At 42.3% G+C, this 18217-nt stretch overlaps 1 protein-coding gene and 1 long non-coding RNA gene across 6 annotated transcripts; one reads left to right on the forward strand and one right to left on the reverse strand.

Annotated features, from left to right (window-relative positions):
- Positions 1–270: 270 nt before the first annotated feature.
- LOC128872292 (circadian locomoter output cycles protein kaput) lies at positions 271–5833 on the reverse strand. 5 transcript variants are annotated; one of them, XM_054114842.1, is made up of 12 exons: positions 5480–5833; positions 4268–4312; positions 4035–4183; positions 3861–3952; positions 3448–3652; positions 3264–3359; positions 3092–3167; positions 2760–2998; positions 2416–2669; positions 1909–2373; positions 1629–1790; positions 271–1535 (listed from the first exon to the last, which is right to left on the reverse strand). In XM_054114842.1, exons 1-12 carry the CDS (start codon positions 5518–5520, stop codon positions 1158–1160), a joined length of 2202 nt encoding a protein of 733 aa, XP_053970817.1. In that variant the 5' UTR covers positions 5521–5833; the 3' UTR covers positions 271–1157. The 5 variants fall into 5 exon arrangements, with proteins under 5 accessions (XP_053970817.1, XP_053970826.1, XP_053970835.1 ...); XM_054114851.1 differs by having other exon boundaries at positions 1629–1802; positions 1909–2358; positions 2416–2657; positions 5480–5832; XM_054114860.1 differs by having other exon boundaries at positions 2416–2657; positions 5480–5832.
- A 167-nt stretch (positions 5834–6000) lies between these two features.
- On the forward strand, positions 6001–17215 carry LOC128872397 (uncharacterized). The gene is made up of 2 exons (XR_008456180.1): positions 6001–11018; positions 11061–17215. It is a non-coding gene; the product is annotated as an uncharacterized LOC128872397 (long non-coding RNA).
- Positions 17216–18217: the final 1002 nt, after the last annotated feature.

An 18217-nucleotide genomic window follows, 5' to 3' on the forward strand; every position in this document is an offset into this window, starting at 1 on the left:
GTTGCGACAACGGAGATTTCGCTGCCTTTAGGAACCTTTATTTGCACGTTCGATATGCATATATATTTCTCAATTTTCACATGTTGTTTTACAGTGATGCGGGGAAATTTATTGTCTTAATGTGTAGTCGAATGTACACGAATTCTATCTGCATGCGTGAGCAATCCAATAACAATCGTAAAATATAACGTTTTCGATGTCACACTTACGGATATATTGTAGTACACATCGTTTTCTACGATACATATACATATGAAAAATCTATCGATATACATTTACAACAAAATATATTACTTCTTTCCTTTTTCGTAATGTACATACACATATACATATATATCTAAATATACCCTGTTCCCGCAAACACGGGTCCTCGTTCAGTAGTTCCAGCTATGCCGTCATAACAAAAATAATTAGGCTATCCGGAACGCAATATTTCCAACTGTAGCTTCAACCAACTGATTCCAGAAGCGTTTTGTACTCTTGTAAATGAATTAAACTATCCTCTGCGGCAACCTTTCCCAAACTTTCGCTTCTTCGTTGTTCCGATATTCAGAATTATAACGAGACGACTGCGAGACTAAAATTGCCGACTAGGAAAATTTGGGGAACGCTGCTCTACGTAATCCATAAAACTTTTCATCCAGTTCCAACAGCAGTTTCGCGCGTGCTGTCTTTGTCTGGATACATTTTATACACTTTACACGTATATTATACATATATGTATGGGGAACACGCAATGACCGTTCGTATGGGCTGGTTTTAATAACATCGACGTTTCGAGGAATCAGCTACACGAGAAGAATAAAAATATTATGATAAATAAATATCTAATGGAAGCAGTTCGAAGCAATTTCAAACTGTCACTTTTAACACAAATTCGACGAGTATTTTTTAACGATAATTATCGACGGAACACCCCTGCCACATCGTCAATCGCCAATTGACGTCGATAATTAAAAGTCTATAAATTCTCCGTTATTCGTCCAATTTGTGTTACTAGCTATGGTAACATCCTACTTTCCAGACGGAATACTCCTTTTGTACAACTCGTGTATAAAAATATTAAATCCTTTGTTTCGTTTGTTTCTGAACAAAGCCACATCCGAAAGCAAAGGATCATTAGTTGAAAGTGTGACGGAATGCAAAGTGAAAAGCGTTCAGTTCTGAGAAGGCCTCTGTTGCTGATTCGAGGGTGGTTCCATGTCGTTGTACAGGATGTCTGTTTGGTGGGGGCAGATTTGGAAAGGCACGAGATCGGGAGGATTAGCATTTTGCTGCGCAGGTCCCTGCGGTTGAATCATCGTACCGACGCCGACGTTTCCTTGTGCTGTGGTCGATACCGTTGGTACTGGACTGACTGGTAACGGGTGAGAAAATAATTCCGTTGGCACTATAGGGACCGGGACGGTAATCGGCAATGAGAGAACGTTTACACCCTGCACGCTGCTCGTCGTGGACAACTGCGCGTTTGTATTGTTGGTGTTGCATCGATTTATTTGTTGGCACTTGTTTGTAGTATTGTATGGTATACCAGCCTGCAACAGTATATACGTATACTTTATAGACATTTCGATAGGAGATGTTGAAATAAATAATCTTGTCGCGTAACATGTTTGGGAGATACTTGCATTGAGTAGGGGCGACAAAATTCCGTATCTAGCGATAAACAATTGTTCCGAGACTCTTCTGAGTTCCTCCTGCTGATGAACTATCAGCTGCTGCAGTTCCTCGTGCTTGCGTTGAAGCTCGTCTTGAATTTGATTCTGTGCCGGAGTCATCACGATACCTTGCTGATGTAACATCTAGAATTAGTCGCAGGTACCAAATTTCTACCAAAAATCTGACGGATTATACGAATAATAAGAAGGTTGTATCTTGTATCTTGTATCTTGTATCTTGTATCGTTACCTCGTGGGCCGGTATGGTTGAAACGATCGGCGCAGTTGGCGTTGTAAAACCTGTGCTGACCACTGGTTGCAAGTTAATCGTCGCGTATTGCGTCTGTTCCATGAAGCCGACGCAACTCTGATCTACCTCGAACTGAGGTTGTTGCTGAGTTTGCTGTTGTTGGTGTTGTCTGTTGTCGATTTGGCCGATTTGGCCGATTTGGCCGATTTGGCCGATTTGGCCGATTTGGCCCTTTGACGGTAACGAATTGCTCGCGGGGGTGCCTTTCGACCGCGAGACGTGCGTTACCTGCGAGTGTGGAGAACTTTGTATAGACGTGGACATCGAAGAGCTGTCGGAACTTTCGACGTGATACCGTAATCGCGTGTTCGACGCCACCGGCTTCGTTGCTTTGGACGATTTTGACGGCCATTGCGTCGATGGAACAGGACAAGACGCCGACGTCGTCACCTGCTCGCATAATTTCTGTTACCGGGATATTAGATTTATTCAAGTCACTGATTTTACCTGTTGTTGCTTCACCGCCATCAGCACACTTTGGCCCTGATCCTTGCCGAAGCTCACCGATTCCTTACGCAATTCTTTAATTACATCGATGTAACTAACCACGTAATGCGTGCACACGATGAATTCAGGCTTCGAATTCCATTGGTTGTACGTAATGTAGAATCTAGTCTGCAACCATATCCACTGCTGACCTTTCGTAAGGAATCTGTAATAGCAGGAGGTTCCTTCGCCTTTCTGCATCACTGCAAACGAGACTTGTTCGATAATAAAAATTACAATTTCGATTAAAATGCGTAATTACATTTCGCCAAACTCTGCCAGTCTCTGACTCTTTTTACACTTACGCGACTCGTGGCACGTGACAACTTTGTCCAAATCGTCCACGTGATAGTAATCGTAGCCAGACGTGCCCAACACCTCGAACGGTAGATATCCGATGATCGGTGGTGCTCGATGATCCAGAAATAGAAATTTCCACTCGAGGCTGTGACGGGAAGTGAACTCTGACTTTGTGTTGTCCATTACCGATAGTTCTCTGATCAACTGAGGCGTATGAAGACGTCCTGTACCCACGAAAACTAATCTAAGGGTGCACAAAACGGTGGAAAAAGATAACCACGAGAATATCCTCTTTAAATTAACGATATTTAAATTAGTCAACGTGCAAGGAAATTACTTCATGTCCATTCCACCGGTATTACCGAACTTTGTGTTTGGAATCAAGTTATCCACTTCTGCATCAACGTCAGAACCTGTAAGGAACGAATGATGAACGAAAGAACGAAATCTTGGCGAGCGAACCTATATTTCCGTTAAATACGCAATTATGCGAAACGTTAATTACATACGAAAATATCCAACAAATTGTACGAGTTCGTATATTGGGTTTTCCTGGATGTTTAATCCACCCCTTTTAATGTGACACGAGAAAGATATTTGATCCTCTGTAAATGTAACGATATCGTTAACAATATTATCGTGATTATAAAAGTGTTGCTACTCTCATAATTATCAGCTCATGCAAGCTCCTACCCTTTTTAATGTTTCGTCGGTCTTTTGTGTTGGCAGGATTCAGTAGAACGTTGTAAAGAGGAGATTGGTCGTCCTGATAAGTAATATCATAGATGGTCGTGTTTTCCAGCTCGTTTGGAAGATACCCAAGTAGAGATGTAACACTTTCAGACACATAATAAATGCGCCCGCTTGAAGAAAATACCATTATAAAACCGTCCAGAGCCTACATTAAAGAAATGTCGCTTGTGTTTTCATCACTAAAAACTTCAGTCGTTACAATACGTCGTTGAAATTCGTACTAACTGAACTGCACGTTTTCCCTAATGCTCGTTATAACCGTACACTATCGACCATAAGTTTAATAATTCAGCGATATTCGACGAGTTATCGAATATCACGATTAAATATTTACTTTATTATGATCGTAATACCTCTAATATGAGATGCGTGAATTCTTCGTTCGATAGAAAAGACGGTTTCCAATCTTCCTGTATTTCGTGCACCCTTGATCGTACAGCTATTTCTGCAAGTATTCACAGACCTCGAGTAATTGTAAATAGGTAGCGATGCGTTTGTGCCGTGCTATTTATTTCGACCATACGCACCGTTATGGTTTTTCAGGAATAATATCGTTGATTTTAATACGGTAGATTTGTCCATTTTCCTTGCGTTTGAACCAACCATGCTACCAAGTTCGTTTACGAGCATATTGAACTGATCCCGGCGCTTCTTCTCGCTCAAATTCCGGGATTTTCTAATGATCAAGGTTTAGCGATCGAAAATAGATCAGAAGTTTTCAAATTTAACCGATAAAATTTATTTCGTATTCGATGCTCACCGCTTTGTGTCATCCTTATCGTCGATGTCATCGTCCATTGTGTCACTGGACACGAAACTTGCGAGTTAGTCGAACGGAATATAAAACTCCATTGTACAAATATACATACAAGTATTTCGATCTGGACTAATTCTGTTTTGGAGGGATTTTCGCGAAAACCGTGATTTTCGAAAGGTTAAAGAACCACTGATACAGAGAAGCACGTGCATCACGATCAAATCAATATTACCGCGCGCTTGTTGTGTAACATGTTCCTCCGCAGCCAATATTGCCGAGTGCAATGATATTTCGTGTCATCGTTCAAAACAATCTTTTCCAAGGTAAATGTTACAAAGAAAAATTACGTAATCGGAACATAACGGATTTGGGATAACCAAGAAGAATATAGTCGTGTGACAAATCGACTACATATGTCCACGTAATCATCCACTTTCATAAATCCCGGCAATCGATAGTAATCGAGAGCCAGAATAGCATAAGTGAAAAGTGGCCGCGTTCCGCGTGTCGTAATCGCTCCAAGATAGCAGCGAGAAGATTGTAAAAAGCGCGATAGTAAACGTCGATTCGCAGCGCTGATCCATGTTCAGCGAGAAAAGTGGATTCTTCCAGTAGTGGTCAGATACTCGAATCAGTCGCAACACACGGATGATCTGACGATCGGCTCGGGTTAAACTATCGATACATATAAGATATAAGATACAAGATATCAAATTTTGATTCCTCGACCAATAGTAGAAACAAGTTTTAGATTTTTGGTTATGTAAATCAAGTATCGTTACAATAAATGACATGGTTTCAAAGTTTGATCATTTCATTCGACACGATTCCTCTCTTTGCTGATTTTACGAGGTAGCTCAGAGTGCAAGGGGTTAACGAACAATCGTGATCATGCATCGTATTATTAATTATTCGTTAATGATTAATCACTAATTAATAATCGTTAATCATTATTACCGATTCCACGGTAATAGGAATGCAATATAAATTATAATGCATTACAATGTGTCCAACACTATCCGATACAACATACAACTGACATCGAAACAGTCGTTTGATGACAACCGAGCGAAGGATCGAGGAAAGGCTCGATCATCGAGACTAAGGCTGAGAGGTCGCGGAACGACGGTGTTCGTTGCGTCGGAACGTCGCGTCGGCTTCGAATTGTTCCAGATCGAAACATATTTGTCGGACGTTGATTAACGCATCACTCACTCGGATTGTCGAGACGAGGGTCCTCGCGAATAACTCGCCATGTAGCTTCGTCCACGTATGTTGTCACGCGCCTATGCGTATTAGGCGACCAACACGTTGCCTCCAAAGGTTCAGATCGAACGATCCCCGCTTCCTCGAGTCTGTACCACCTGACTGCTCCTCGGACGGGTACAATGCTTCACTTGTTGGGGTTGCCAGTTCCTCCAGCAACATCGACACATTTTTTCACCACGGTTTCAAATACGATCGCACAATCGTCCCCGTCTCTAACGGCAACTCGAGTTAGCCTACGTGCATACCGTCCAACGCGACGCTTGCGTACGACTTGCAATGGAAGGTCCGCAACACCGTCTGAAGTTGCATCGACTCAATTAGCGGCCATCACCTCCAGACGGGAGAACGCATGCTCGGATTCAAAGCTACGGGATACACCTACCACGAACTAACTCTTAATTCTCTTTGGAATAAACTATCCAGTTGTGAAACACATTCACCTATCCACAGAAAATACCATTTACCTGTTTATAGTTTGAGACGGTCATCTGGTACGATCGTCTGTCTGAAATGGATCGAAATTATTAAAGGTCGAAACGTTTAAATCGGCTATGCTTGTTTGGACTGTACGTGCTATAATATTCAGCTTTCTCTACGAGTTGTTACTCGAACAGTGGGAGAAAGGAAAGGTCTGGTTTAAATCTAATCAGCGATTCATAAAGGTACAGTTGTCTCTTTGTTATATCGTTCGTATAGAGTTCGTGGAAATGGATGGACGCGCCGATAGAATAGCAAAATTGCGGCAAACTTCACGCAGACTTTTCGCGAACGGATCATGGACGGCAAGCATTTTCCAAGAGTGCGCAGCCGCGGCTTATCATTGCCCTGCCATCATGGAACCGTGTATTCGCGTCGAGGTGAGCGGCCAAGCCATATCGCGCCGCGCCGCGCCGGCCGTTCCGTCTTTCGCGATCTAGACACTGGCTGATTGGCCAGTCCTCGTTGCACAATTTCGAACGCTGCACCAATCGCAACAGTTGACTATGCAGCTTCTAAACGCGAGCGGCAAATCCGTAAAACCTCAGTTTTCTCGGATACGATACCCTCGAGAGGGCTGTTTAAACCAAGCTGCAGGTTGTCTTGCACGACGAATCGATCAGCAAAAGATACGCGAGGATGATGAGAGGGTCATAGAGACAGCAATCCATAAATTTTACATAATGTTTATTATTTATAGTGTACTCAGAAATGTCGGGCCTCAACCAGTGGGCCTCCTCTTTTTTTTTTCTTTTGACATATTTGATCAGTAAACATCACAATGTTAATTTTCCTCCAGTTCGTACAGTTTTTATTTCCTCTTTCTCACTCTCTCTTTCTTTTTCTCTATTAAAAGCGACGCGCAAGCTGCTCGTATTGATTCGTGAATCGTATAAGAGTGATTTTTTACGCGTTTTGATTTAAACTCGCGATTAAATCGAAAACAAGAAAATGTTTCTTTTCTTTCGTTTCTTTTCGACCAAGGTAAAAACATTGTCGAGAAACAAGTCAACTTTGTTAATCCGTTACGAGCAGATTGTGCCTCACAAAAAATAGATAATTATCCAGGTTCGAGGTTCTTGGTTCTCCATCCATAATTCAACATGCCAGCATATTCGTATAACAAAACGTCGAATGTAACAACTTCATAGAAAAAAAAAAACAAAACAACAAAAACACAAAGAAAGGTCTACCTTTATCGTCAACTGTTCGAGGTAATGAATTTCGATTTGCGAGTTCGATGGTTGATAATATACGTATCTGTATGTGTGAATACACATACATACAGGTGTATATATATATATAAATACCCACACACACACACACACATATATACCACGTATATACCTATACGTATTCGAGTGAGAATGTTTTCGGTATGAACGTAACTTAGAATTAGAAACTTCGCGTATTACAAAAGTTGTCGTCGAATTTGAACTCGATTTTGTTGACAGTTAGAAAAAACGCACCCTTATTTAATAATCACACACACACACTCTCTCTCTCTCTCTTTTTCTGTTTCTCTTACTCTTTCTTTTCATTTTATTCTTATTTCCAATATCGGGCCGACATTCGAGGAGCTTCTAAATGTGTAGGGCATAAAAATAGGACAAAAAGGATTCGGGAGTTAACCAGGGGATGGACGAGGGGGCAGGGGTATCGGGATAGGGGACTGACTTTCCTTTTCTCATTTTATTTGTATTATAGTGACCAACCACCCCCACTGTACACGCTTCTGCTCGACTCATCGTCCTTTTCGTGGACATTGAAAAATTAGGATACGCACGAGCGTCGAGCGCGAAGATTGAAACACGAAGAGCAAAGATTCCGTGTAGAACGGGAAACTTGATTTTTTTTGTTAACGTCGATAAATCGATTCGTTGCACGCTTTCTATTCCTCGTTTCAATCTTCGATTCGACGAATTAAAAAATTTACCGCGGCTCTGTCGTCGAACGGTCGAGATCGTTTGTTCGGAACAAGAATGATTTCTTCTTTTGCGAAAACTCGACAGCAATCGAATGCGATTCGTTCGATGACAGATCCAGCGGCCGCACGCTAATAAAATCGGCGCGGAAGCGATGGTGGCGCGTGGGTACATTTCTTTCTGTCAAGTTCTCGTTAGATGAGGAATCGAGGGTGGAGGGTGAGTCGATATTCGAAAAAATCTTGGTAAAAATATGTGCTTGCGGACCCCGCGCCACTCGGCTCACCGACGCTTCTGGCCCACCTTAATTAATTCTCTTAACCTCCGTAAACACTTCGTCCAGCCTTCACGCTATACGAAATGACCGTTACAGTATCATATTATATGTATATAATATATAATATATATATATAATATATATAATACATATATTATATTCTACATTACATTACTATGTTCAAAAAATAATATTACAATATATATATAGTGTGTGTTGTTATGTGTATTATCATTTTTTTTCTTTTTTTTTTCGTTATTATTCTTATTTTCCTCCTCACCTCCGCGATAGTGTACGCCTCTTACATTATCGCTTGTTTTCACTCTCGTTTTGTTCACTTTGTTTGTTTGTTTGTTTGCTTGTTCGTTTGTTTGTTTGTTTGTATGTTTGTTTTTTCCCTATTTTACGCGCGGTAGTACCTAAAATTTACAATTAGTTTATTAATCGACGATTCGATGCTGCTGAGAGCGCTGGTAAACCTATGATGAGAGAAGACTTACACGGTACAAAGCGACGGCTCGAAGTTTGCGTTTTCCCGATTCTTTGAACGGTTGTATAAAATTATTCTATTCTCGCGGGGTAGTAGGTCTCGATATAAACGGCGCTTTCCATCGTTATAAAATTCGTTTCGCGTGACAACAAATCGCGCCAAACAGCCCAAAACGGTCGCCGATCGTCTTTGGCTCTTCCTCGCGACGATCAGAGATGGGCAAAACTTTATTCACGCTATACGCGGCGAATAGGAACGTATCGACAATTAATGTAAAAAGTTTCGGACCGTTTAATCGTTACTCGGAATGTTTGTCCTTTCGGTTGTCTTGGAATTTTGCGATTTGCAATTGTTCAGAGCTAATAGAATCCGACTGTCCCATCTCCGACGACGATAACATCAACGAACGACCGCTCTGTCCGTTCTTCACCACGGAATGCCCTATAAGATTTATCTTCAGCGTGAAACGTGTCGCTTCTCTCAGCAGTACGCGCGTCACGTTTACCAAATCCATTTGGTGTGGTTGTGTGGATGTAAAACCGCTAGGCGCTTCTTCTTCTCTTTCTCTTCGTTTAATTTGAATAACAACCATTTTTTTTATTTTTTAATTTGTTTTACTAAATATATCACAAACTGCCGGTGGCTAGTGCAGCCCTCGGATTCACGTCGAACGCGTCAATGTTGCTCGGTATCGGCGAGTTGGTCGTCTTCGGGGACCGAGGACTCCGAGATCCGATCCGTTTGTTTCGAGACAGCGTTCGCCGTGAACGTTTGGGCTACCACCGGAAAAATATAACGTTAAGGGGTTACATGTTAATAGTTACATCACTGTCGGAAGACGCAAGCTTCCGGAGGGTTCACGGATGGACAGTCTTGCTTGCAGAAGCGCTCACCGGGAACCCTTCGGTCTTGTCCCCAACGTACGGTTAGTTTAAGTTTGTCGAACTAGTAATTTTCCGTTTATCATGCTGCCACAGAAGATTCTCTTTACTCGTAAAACTGTAAATACCTTTATAAATCCATGACCTTAAAGTATTACGTAATTTTCGTTTACCTTCTTTTTTTTCTGTTTTCGGTTTTTCTTTCGCGTCGTTTTAATAAAATCTCGCGGATGCCCAATGGATCGATACCGAATTTACGCGTTCCTTCTATCGATTGTTTCTTCTTGCTCTCGGTTTTCTAGGTTTTCGTTCGATAATTTTCTCTTTAGAAAACTTGTAGTCAAGGGGGGCGACCGTGTTATTATATCGGAAGGACATGACAGGGGCGAGGTTAGGACAGAGGAGATCAAGCCATCTTCAAACTATACAACGACGTAAGTTGATTACACTGAAATTGTTTGTTCACGAGGCTACAGGCATCGGTTGCTAATACCGCGGAAAAAGGATTACTCTAACATTTAGTGGGCAATATATATGCGTGACCCAGAGAAAAAGTGTTGAAACGAAGGTGCCCTCGCGTTGCGCTAGTCGCGAGCGCTCCGATTACTCTCGCTGCTGTACCGTATCGTATGTGATTAAACCGTGTTGGAACAATTTCGAACAATTAAATACTGTATAACTATCGCTATTATTTTGCAATCGCGTGATTAATTATTAATTACACCAATTGCTATTTGCGCAAAGGCAACGCCGTAGAGCATGTTAGACGCAGCAGGAACAATCGGGACACTGATACAAAACGAGGGCATCGAAACTAGCGTTCAGCAAAAGTGGCACGTCGTTAATATCCTAAGCGGGATCGACTACATCTCTAAGAGTATAGACACGTGGCGATAAATATACGTATAGTAGTAACATTCTACACTTAGCATAGCTCAGGCGTGCGCGCTTGTATACGTATGAATGACCAAGAACACGTAGCCAAACTTTATGTGGATGTGCGTGGGTGCGCGCGCGCGCGCGCGCGTGTGTGTGGACATGTTTGTGTACGTGTTTGTGGATTACAAAGGGTCTATAAAAGCGTTTCGCGAGAGGCGCGTCAGCTCACTTATAAGCAGGAGGTGAAACCACGAGCGCGCTTCAAATTGTTCGTAGCGTCGAGTATTGGATTAAGGAATAAGGATTATAGGTTTAACTGTATCCGTCGTTATATAACGGGAAACGCTTCTACTTCCTAAATAGTGTATAAGAATTTCAACGTCTTGTAGTTCACGTGGGATCAAACATCTCTCCGTCGATGAATCAGTTCACGGTAATTGTTCGCTTTTCTAAAGTGTCGCTAAGACCAGAACAAGCTGAGGGGGTTAGAAGTTTGCCGCGTTGATCGGTCAAACGAGTGTATCAATCGTAACGAAGATCCGGGGAAGGGTTACGGGTCTCGGGTCTCGGGTCTCGGGTCTCGGGTCTCGGGTCTCAGGTCTCGGGTCTCGGGTCTCGGGTCTCGGTAATATGTAACGGGGTGGGAGTTGAAGGAGAGGGGCAGGCGAGGAGGGAGTCTCCTCCATGTTTTCGTTTCTTTCTTCGAAATTTCGAAATTTCTCGATGGACGTCTCCTCTGCAATCTTTCTTCTGTGCCGCGGTTAACCCTTTTACCATGGACGACGTATACACACATGTCATCGAACGGTAACCGTGATTTAAGAATTTAACGCATTCACTTTTGTATCCTGGGTAGAGACAAGGTTCCGTCGCGATTCGTGAATGGGTCAAGGGCGAGTGAACGCGCTAAACTGTTCGGATCTCTTGTAAATAGACAGCGAAAGGGTTAAGCACGACACGATGGCGTTTGAATTGTTTTCGAGGCAGGCGTGCAGGTGTCCGTGGCGTGAAAGAGTTCACGCCGGTGAGCAAAAATGGAATCGGATTTATTCTCGCCTTAAAGCGCTCGCAAGGATTCGAGCGAAGCGATCGGTTCGATGAGATTTTCCTCTGTTTATTTTTCCATTTCCGGTAAATATTCTACGTCGTCTAAACCATTTTTATTTAGTTTTTTTTTTTCGTTTGCTCGATTGTTTACCATAGTTGTCTTCGCCTACTTTGACAGATGAGACGCTTCGCCGTCGCCAAGACATAGACGTTTTTCCGTAACGAGGACGGATGTTTTCAGACTAAGACTAGAAAAATACTAGCGCCTTTCTAGAAACGATTCAGAAACGACAGCTCCGATTCACTTTTATCGAATGCTGTCACGTTCGGAGCTTTCTCGAGCTCCTCGATCGGGGTACGAATGAAAGAGTTCTCTTCAGCGGAGCAGCCGTTGACAAGTATTTCGAATAGATTCTGTCGTTCGTCGGATCTTACAATCAACAGCGTACGCGAGGCGAAGAGTCGATAGACCAGCGGCAGAGGCACACGGCGTGTGTTGCTCCTGGCTCTAACCGACCAAAATAGCTGAAGACGAATATAGCACATTTCTGTAATAATAGTTATATTAATACTAAGCGTTTAACTCTTTTTCTCGTCGCGGTTTTCGTAAAGGGACAAGAAGGAGAAGCCGAGGGGTCCGGGGAGGGATGTGAGGGTGGCGGGTACAAGAGGAAGCGGGAACTCAGGGAAAACGTAAACGAAACAGGCAGATCCGAACGAGTGTTGGACCGTTCAGGATCCTCGGTTAGTGGAAACGGAGAGTGGTGTCTTCGGTAACCGTATACGCGTAGACGGCAAATTCTGTTTCTGCTCGTCCGTGTTTATAAGGAGAAAGGGGGTATTAAAAATTCTCTATCGCTACGAGAAGCTTACTAGGCGTAGGCTGGATACACTAACATGCACGATTAGTCGACTGGTAAAAGTTCTCTCGTCTACTATCCGCTAAGATCGTGTTACGTACGCTACCATGTATCGCTATGTTTAATAATCTAAACTCGAAAAATACTATTAGTCTTCGTTAGCTTAGTTCGAAAAATGTTAATATTCGATGGCCGGCGTCGAGCTACCGACGTCGGACGCCTTTTAGTTTCATTCTTTTTTCTTTTGCTTGACCTAGAGAAAGTCGTTCGGAACGTTTACCTAGACGATTTCCGGGTTACGGGTTTTGAAATTGTAAAGATACACGCATAACGGGTCTGTTCGCGTTTCGTCGACGATCCGTGGCGCGGATCGTCGTGCCATCCGTTTCTACAACTACCGCGACAATCATTTTTCTTTTCGTCTCGTCGTGTTTTGCGTATGTCGTCTGGAGAGAAAATCGTCTGTTTCTTTGCCGGAAAATGTCTGTGTATACAGTAGTATTCTGAGTAAAAGGAACTCTCTTGAAGAATCGCGCGTAGCGTTGAGGGAGCGTCTGCCCGAACAATACATCTATATATCATTTTTATATATGAATAATACATATCGTGTGTCCGTCTCTCTGTGTGTGTGTGTGTGTATCTGTGTGTGTATCTGTGTAAGCACAGTACGTGCCCCGTGCATACGTGGGCGCGTATGGGTCTACGTGTATACATGTGTACGTATAACGAAAACTCCAGTTATTTTAAATCGTGTTCCGTGAACCGCGTTCAAGTTCTCATACTTCTCTCGTCGATATTCCTTTCCCGTCGATCTTTATCCATCCAACGAGGAAAACACACCTCGGGCAACGGGAGAATCTCGCTCTGCAGAGATACACGGTTACTCTTCTTAAACCCGTTCGTTCTCGCGTCTACCTCTATCGACTATTCGTCTAGCGCGATCGAGCTTAGCGTTGTATGCAACCAAGGAGGCTTGTCCGACTTTTAGTTACGATATCACCGTACACGGTCCACTTACGAGTTATGCTGTAGAATAAAAGTCAAAAATATATTATATGTATATATTCATATATATATATTCGTTTCTGTTGTACCTACTATATTCTAGTGTATCGAGAAGCATGTACGCTCGAGGTTCGTTCACGACGCTATTTAGACACGTTGACGTCTTCGCGACACTCTTCGACTGCGACCAGCCGAAAGTCATTCGAATGTGCGCGCCGCCAACAGTTAGCCTGGTTACATGTTGAACTAGAACTGAATCCCGTCGTACCGTCTTGCGCCTTACAGTTTACAGTTATACGCGTTTAGCTTGAACAAAATTCCCATCGGTCGCTGCGCTCCGTTGCGGATTTATTCGTTTTTTCGTCGGTTAGCGGACAAGCTTGTCCCTGGCGTGGACGGTCTGTTAGTGTATTATTTTCGGTATATCCGTGCTCCCGTTTTCGTATCGCGTTTTTCTGTCTCGTCGTCCCGCTCTTGTATCTCGCGCCCCTTTACTCCCCCGCGAGTCCTTTCAATTCGGTCGACGCTTACCAGGCGCGGGGTAATGGCAACGATGACCAATGCGCGTTCTATCGCGAGCCGTGGACGGGTTATCCGAACAAATCCGATCGGACGTTCGTGTCGGCAATTTCGGATGGGCTCGGTTCAGTCGACGGTAGACAATCCGATTAAACGTACCAAAATATCCAAACATCCGGCCTAGCTTTCGTTCGAATAGCCGATGGCCGCGCTTGCGAAACTCCAAACTCGAAACCGTCTCTCTGCAGAGCGAGCACGAGACCTCTCGAAATTTCGTCCTTTTTGTTCTTTCTATCCTGAACGCTTTCCTTTCTCCGTCTGCGAGGGTTCGCTCACTCTCAACCCTTTCCGTTCGTTCTCTCGGCAGAGTCAAAAATGCATTGCGCGCAAGAAGCTAGGTAGGTACACGCGAGCATATATTTTCGGCCAACCGAACGATGGAACGCACGAGAACGAGAAAAGGATCTACTCGTAAACATTCTCCACTTTGGAAATCTAGCCAAGTAGTCTGCTGCGACTACGTCCAAAGTTGTCGGACCAAAGTACGTTTTAACGTTTTCAAGCGAGAGTTGCGAATGGAAGACTCCAACTGGTATCACTGGTAACATCGTACTAGACATTTTTGTAAGAATTTTTCAACCGATTACGCGTACTGCCGTATCTTTAACTAAACGTCGATTGTAGTCGCAGCTCCTTGCGATGTTGTATCGAAAATTCGCGTTCCCCTTGCAACGAGTGGATCCTAATCAGGCATCGTAGCCAAGTTTTACTAGCAATTTTTGCGACTAATTTCGAAACAGGTATATCTGCTGCTCTATCTACTGTATCTAATAAGATAAAGCTGTTGTAAATGTCCATGCATAACTTGAACTTGGTTAGGATAGAATTCACGTTAACTACCGTATGATCTTTCGATCTGTCATCTGTAGCAAAAAGACGAATCGAAATGCAAAGGCAAACGAAAGACGAAGCACAGCTAACACCAACCCGTCCACTCGAAATCTACGTTTTTCGTGCGAACCAAAGACGTTCGTTGGCCACGCGAAGCAGCATTATTCTTTTTCTCTTTGAAGCGATAGCATATATAAATCGTCGTATGAACCCATTGTCGCCGAACGAGACAGGTTTCGATTTTCACCTCTCTTCAACGATATCTCTAGGCACGACGACATGGCGTTCAAGCGACCGAACTCTGCTTGATTTACAAATAATTTTTACCGCTTTGTGATTGCTTGCTGCAGCAGCTAAAACCCTTGACTCAAGTTGGGGAAGCTTAAACTCCGGTGGGATTGTCGCATTATTTTCATCGTGTTTCGTTATCTCTTTCGTTTCATATATTATTATTATTTTTTTGTTCATGTTTATCTTATCCATATGCGTATACGTATTTATACACACATATATACGTATACGCATATCTTTTTCACATTTTTTTAGAACGGCTTTCGTTTTAATGTTCGCGACAATGGAGCAGCGTCCGTGGCTGTCACGGTTTTCCTCTCCTCTTTACTCTTTCTCTCCTTCCGTACTGGCGTAATTAACATTATTTAGTTATAATACTTGGTGTGTGTTTAACTAGAACGTTTGGTATCGAAGGGAAAGACGAGTCTCGCCTCGCTACTCGATCTCGTTCGTTCGAAATTCTATTGCGCGACCGAACGCGATTCGCTTTCTCTCTAATTGGAAATTTATTCGTAAACGAGACGTTCTAAGAACTCTTTTCTGTCTTCTACTCTTCCATCGTGTTTCGAGACGCGGGCAAACCATCGTTCTCGGTTACTCCGATCTCGCGAAAACGAAATAAACAGCTTTGCTAAAAGACTGGCAGCAATTGGGACGAATTCGAATATATCACACACTCGCGGTATTTCGTACAATTTTATACGTATATGTAAACGGAACAAATCTTCAGATTCTACGGTACAAAGGAAAAACGTTCGAAAAAATACACTCTACGAATAAAATTGCAATTGAAAACGTTTCGTCGTCGTTTTCGCATCGGTGCTATACCGAATCGCTTAAATGGACATTCGTTAATTATTGTACTTACTTTTATACATATACCATATATATAACGTGTGTACCTCTTGTTTTTTTTTAAATCTAAACGCTATGTATATGTATGTACATACATGCTAGTTGCGAGCACGAGGAACTCGTCCGTATTCTTCCGTTTCCGTCTACTGTTTTACTTTTTTTCGGTTTTGTTCATTTTCATAGCTACTGAACGCAGTCGTGCGCCTCTACCTTTCTTGCGCGAAACGATGAAAACGAATGCGTATCGCGTAATTTGATCGAAAAAGAAAAACTACACAATCCCGTATTCGTGACTAAAACAAACACGTGGTACATATTTGTTAGAATTTCGCTAATTTTCGATAGAAAAACGTTCTTCGTGTCACGCTCGCGGATCGACGAACAAATTTCGAATCTACGACGATTTAGATTCTCGATACTTCCATCTTCCGACCAATGCTATCTCGAGTCTAGCCTTATGTACACGAGTAATTTACAATATCGAACATTCGAATCTTTCCCCTCTAATACCAAAAAGACAACCGAGGTATTAATCGATAAACGAAAAAACGGTGTATACATTTCTTTTTTTGTCCATTTCATTTCATTTTGTATGCATCGTCGATATATGTGTGTCACCTTTGATTCTTAAATGCTGTACAGGAACATTTACTTGCTTATTCGTTTAATCACTCGTTTAATATTTTGTTTTTTGTATTTATTCGATATTTCGTAACCGTAGCCTATACTTAGTTTGTCGTTAGAGTACTTCGTTATTACCTATCCGTTTAAATAATTAACGCTATCGTCGGAGTCAATCGATGAAACAATCGGTGTGTCAATTAATATCAATCCGGAACAAACGTCGCGACTTGTCGTTCTCGTTGGCGCGTACGAGAAGCGAGAGAGCGCGCAAAAGACCCTGGCCCATCGCAAATGACTAGCTCAACAAACGCGTCTTCTCGTTTGTTACGGTCGAGCGAGCGAACGAAGAGACTCGCTTTTTATCGGCTTGGTCGGGAAAGTAGATGAAAGCCTTTCCTGGACGGTCGTGGTTCGTTTTATTTTTTCCTTTCTCTTTTATTTATCGAAAAAAAAAAAGTATACGACGGTACTAGCGACTACGTATTTTGTTACTCCTAGGTTCGCGGTGTCGATTGCACTGACTACTTTCATCCTTTTGTTACGCTACAGGAAAAAATTATATATTTGTATATATATGAAATTAAATACTACGAATACATGGAATACGGTATAGAGAGTAAAATGAATGCATTAGGATAAAAAAAAAAAAAAATACAATAAAGACAAAGGAACTCCAAGTATAAAACTGTGAAAACGTACGAAAGACTGGATCGATGGTGGGGTCCTTCGCGCGGCACCAGGAAAGTCGAAATCAAATTAATTCTGTTCCATCGCGACCTAATCAGAAATAGTTTGGAAACGGAAAGTCGCGATCGAAAAAGTAAGAATCAACTTTCGTTGAACTCGTCTCGCGAGTCCCAGTTAATATAAAAATGAGTTCTGCGCGACCTTTCCCCTTTCGCCGATCGTTCTCAATGATTTTCGCGCTAACCTACAACTCGCGTTTCTCTCTTCCATACGTCTCTTGCGGTTTCTCCTTTTGCACGCTTTGTTTCTTTTCAAAGATCCTATTACTTTAATTAAATATAATTTCTTATTATACGTGTACATGTACACATATATATATATTTAATATACATGTATATATATATATATATATATATATTTGTCATATACATTTATCGCAGTGATAATAATTAAATAGCGTTTACGCGCCTAAAGCGTGTAGATTTTCGGCGTTTTCATTCTTGAATGGAGTGAAAAGAAAAAATCGGTTTAATCGAAAATGAAAGAGTCGCCGGAAACCTTGTCGTAAGGCTTTGTTCCCCCCACGGAAGAACTTATTTATACATATATTTATGCACGTGTGAATCGTTTCGTCGTCTGATCCTCGATCGATCCTGGTTTCTCAACTTTTTTGTCGTTCGTTTCTCCTCTCCATCGATTCGATGAATCGACATCCAACCGACGCCGATGCGCGTACGTTCATCGATCAGCCCAAACGTATACGCGTAGATACCCGTAGATATATCGATATAGAAACAAAATATAAATGGAATTTGTTTAGTATATACGAGTATAAAAACTTCGTTATTCGTTATTCGTTATGTTAACATCTTTGTCACCCGGGCTTCCTGTCGAACTCGTCTAGATGGAATTTGCGTCGTCGCGCATTTTACGAATGACAAGTTAATTCAAGTCTTTCGACTCGGACTTGGCTTTT

This window comes from Hylaeus volcanicus, chromosome 1 (assembly GCF_026283585.1).
Source record: "Hylaeus volcanicus isolate JK05 chromosome 1, UHH_iyHylVolc1.0_haploid, whole genome shotgun sequence".
NCBI lineage: Eukaryota > Metazoa > Arthropoda > Insecta > Hymenoptera > Colletidae > Hylaeus > Hylaeus volcanicus.

Coding starts and splice junctions, on each gene's coding strand:
- LOC128872292 (XM_054114822.1), bottom strand. CDS start 5,520: ATGGCGAGTTATTCGCGAGGACCCTCGTCTCGACAATCCGA. Junction 4,313..5,479: donor CCCTCGTCTCGACAATCCGA/GTGAGTGATGCG, acceptor TTTCGTGTCCAG/TGACACAATGGACGATGACA. Junction 1,803..1,908: donor CAACCATACCGGCCCACGAG/GTAACGATACAA, acceptor GACTAATTCTAG/ATGTTACATCAGCAAGGTAT.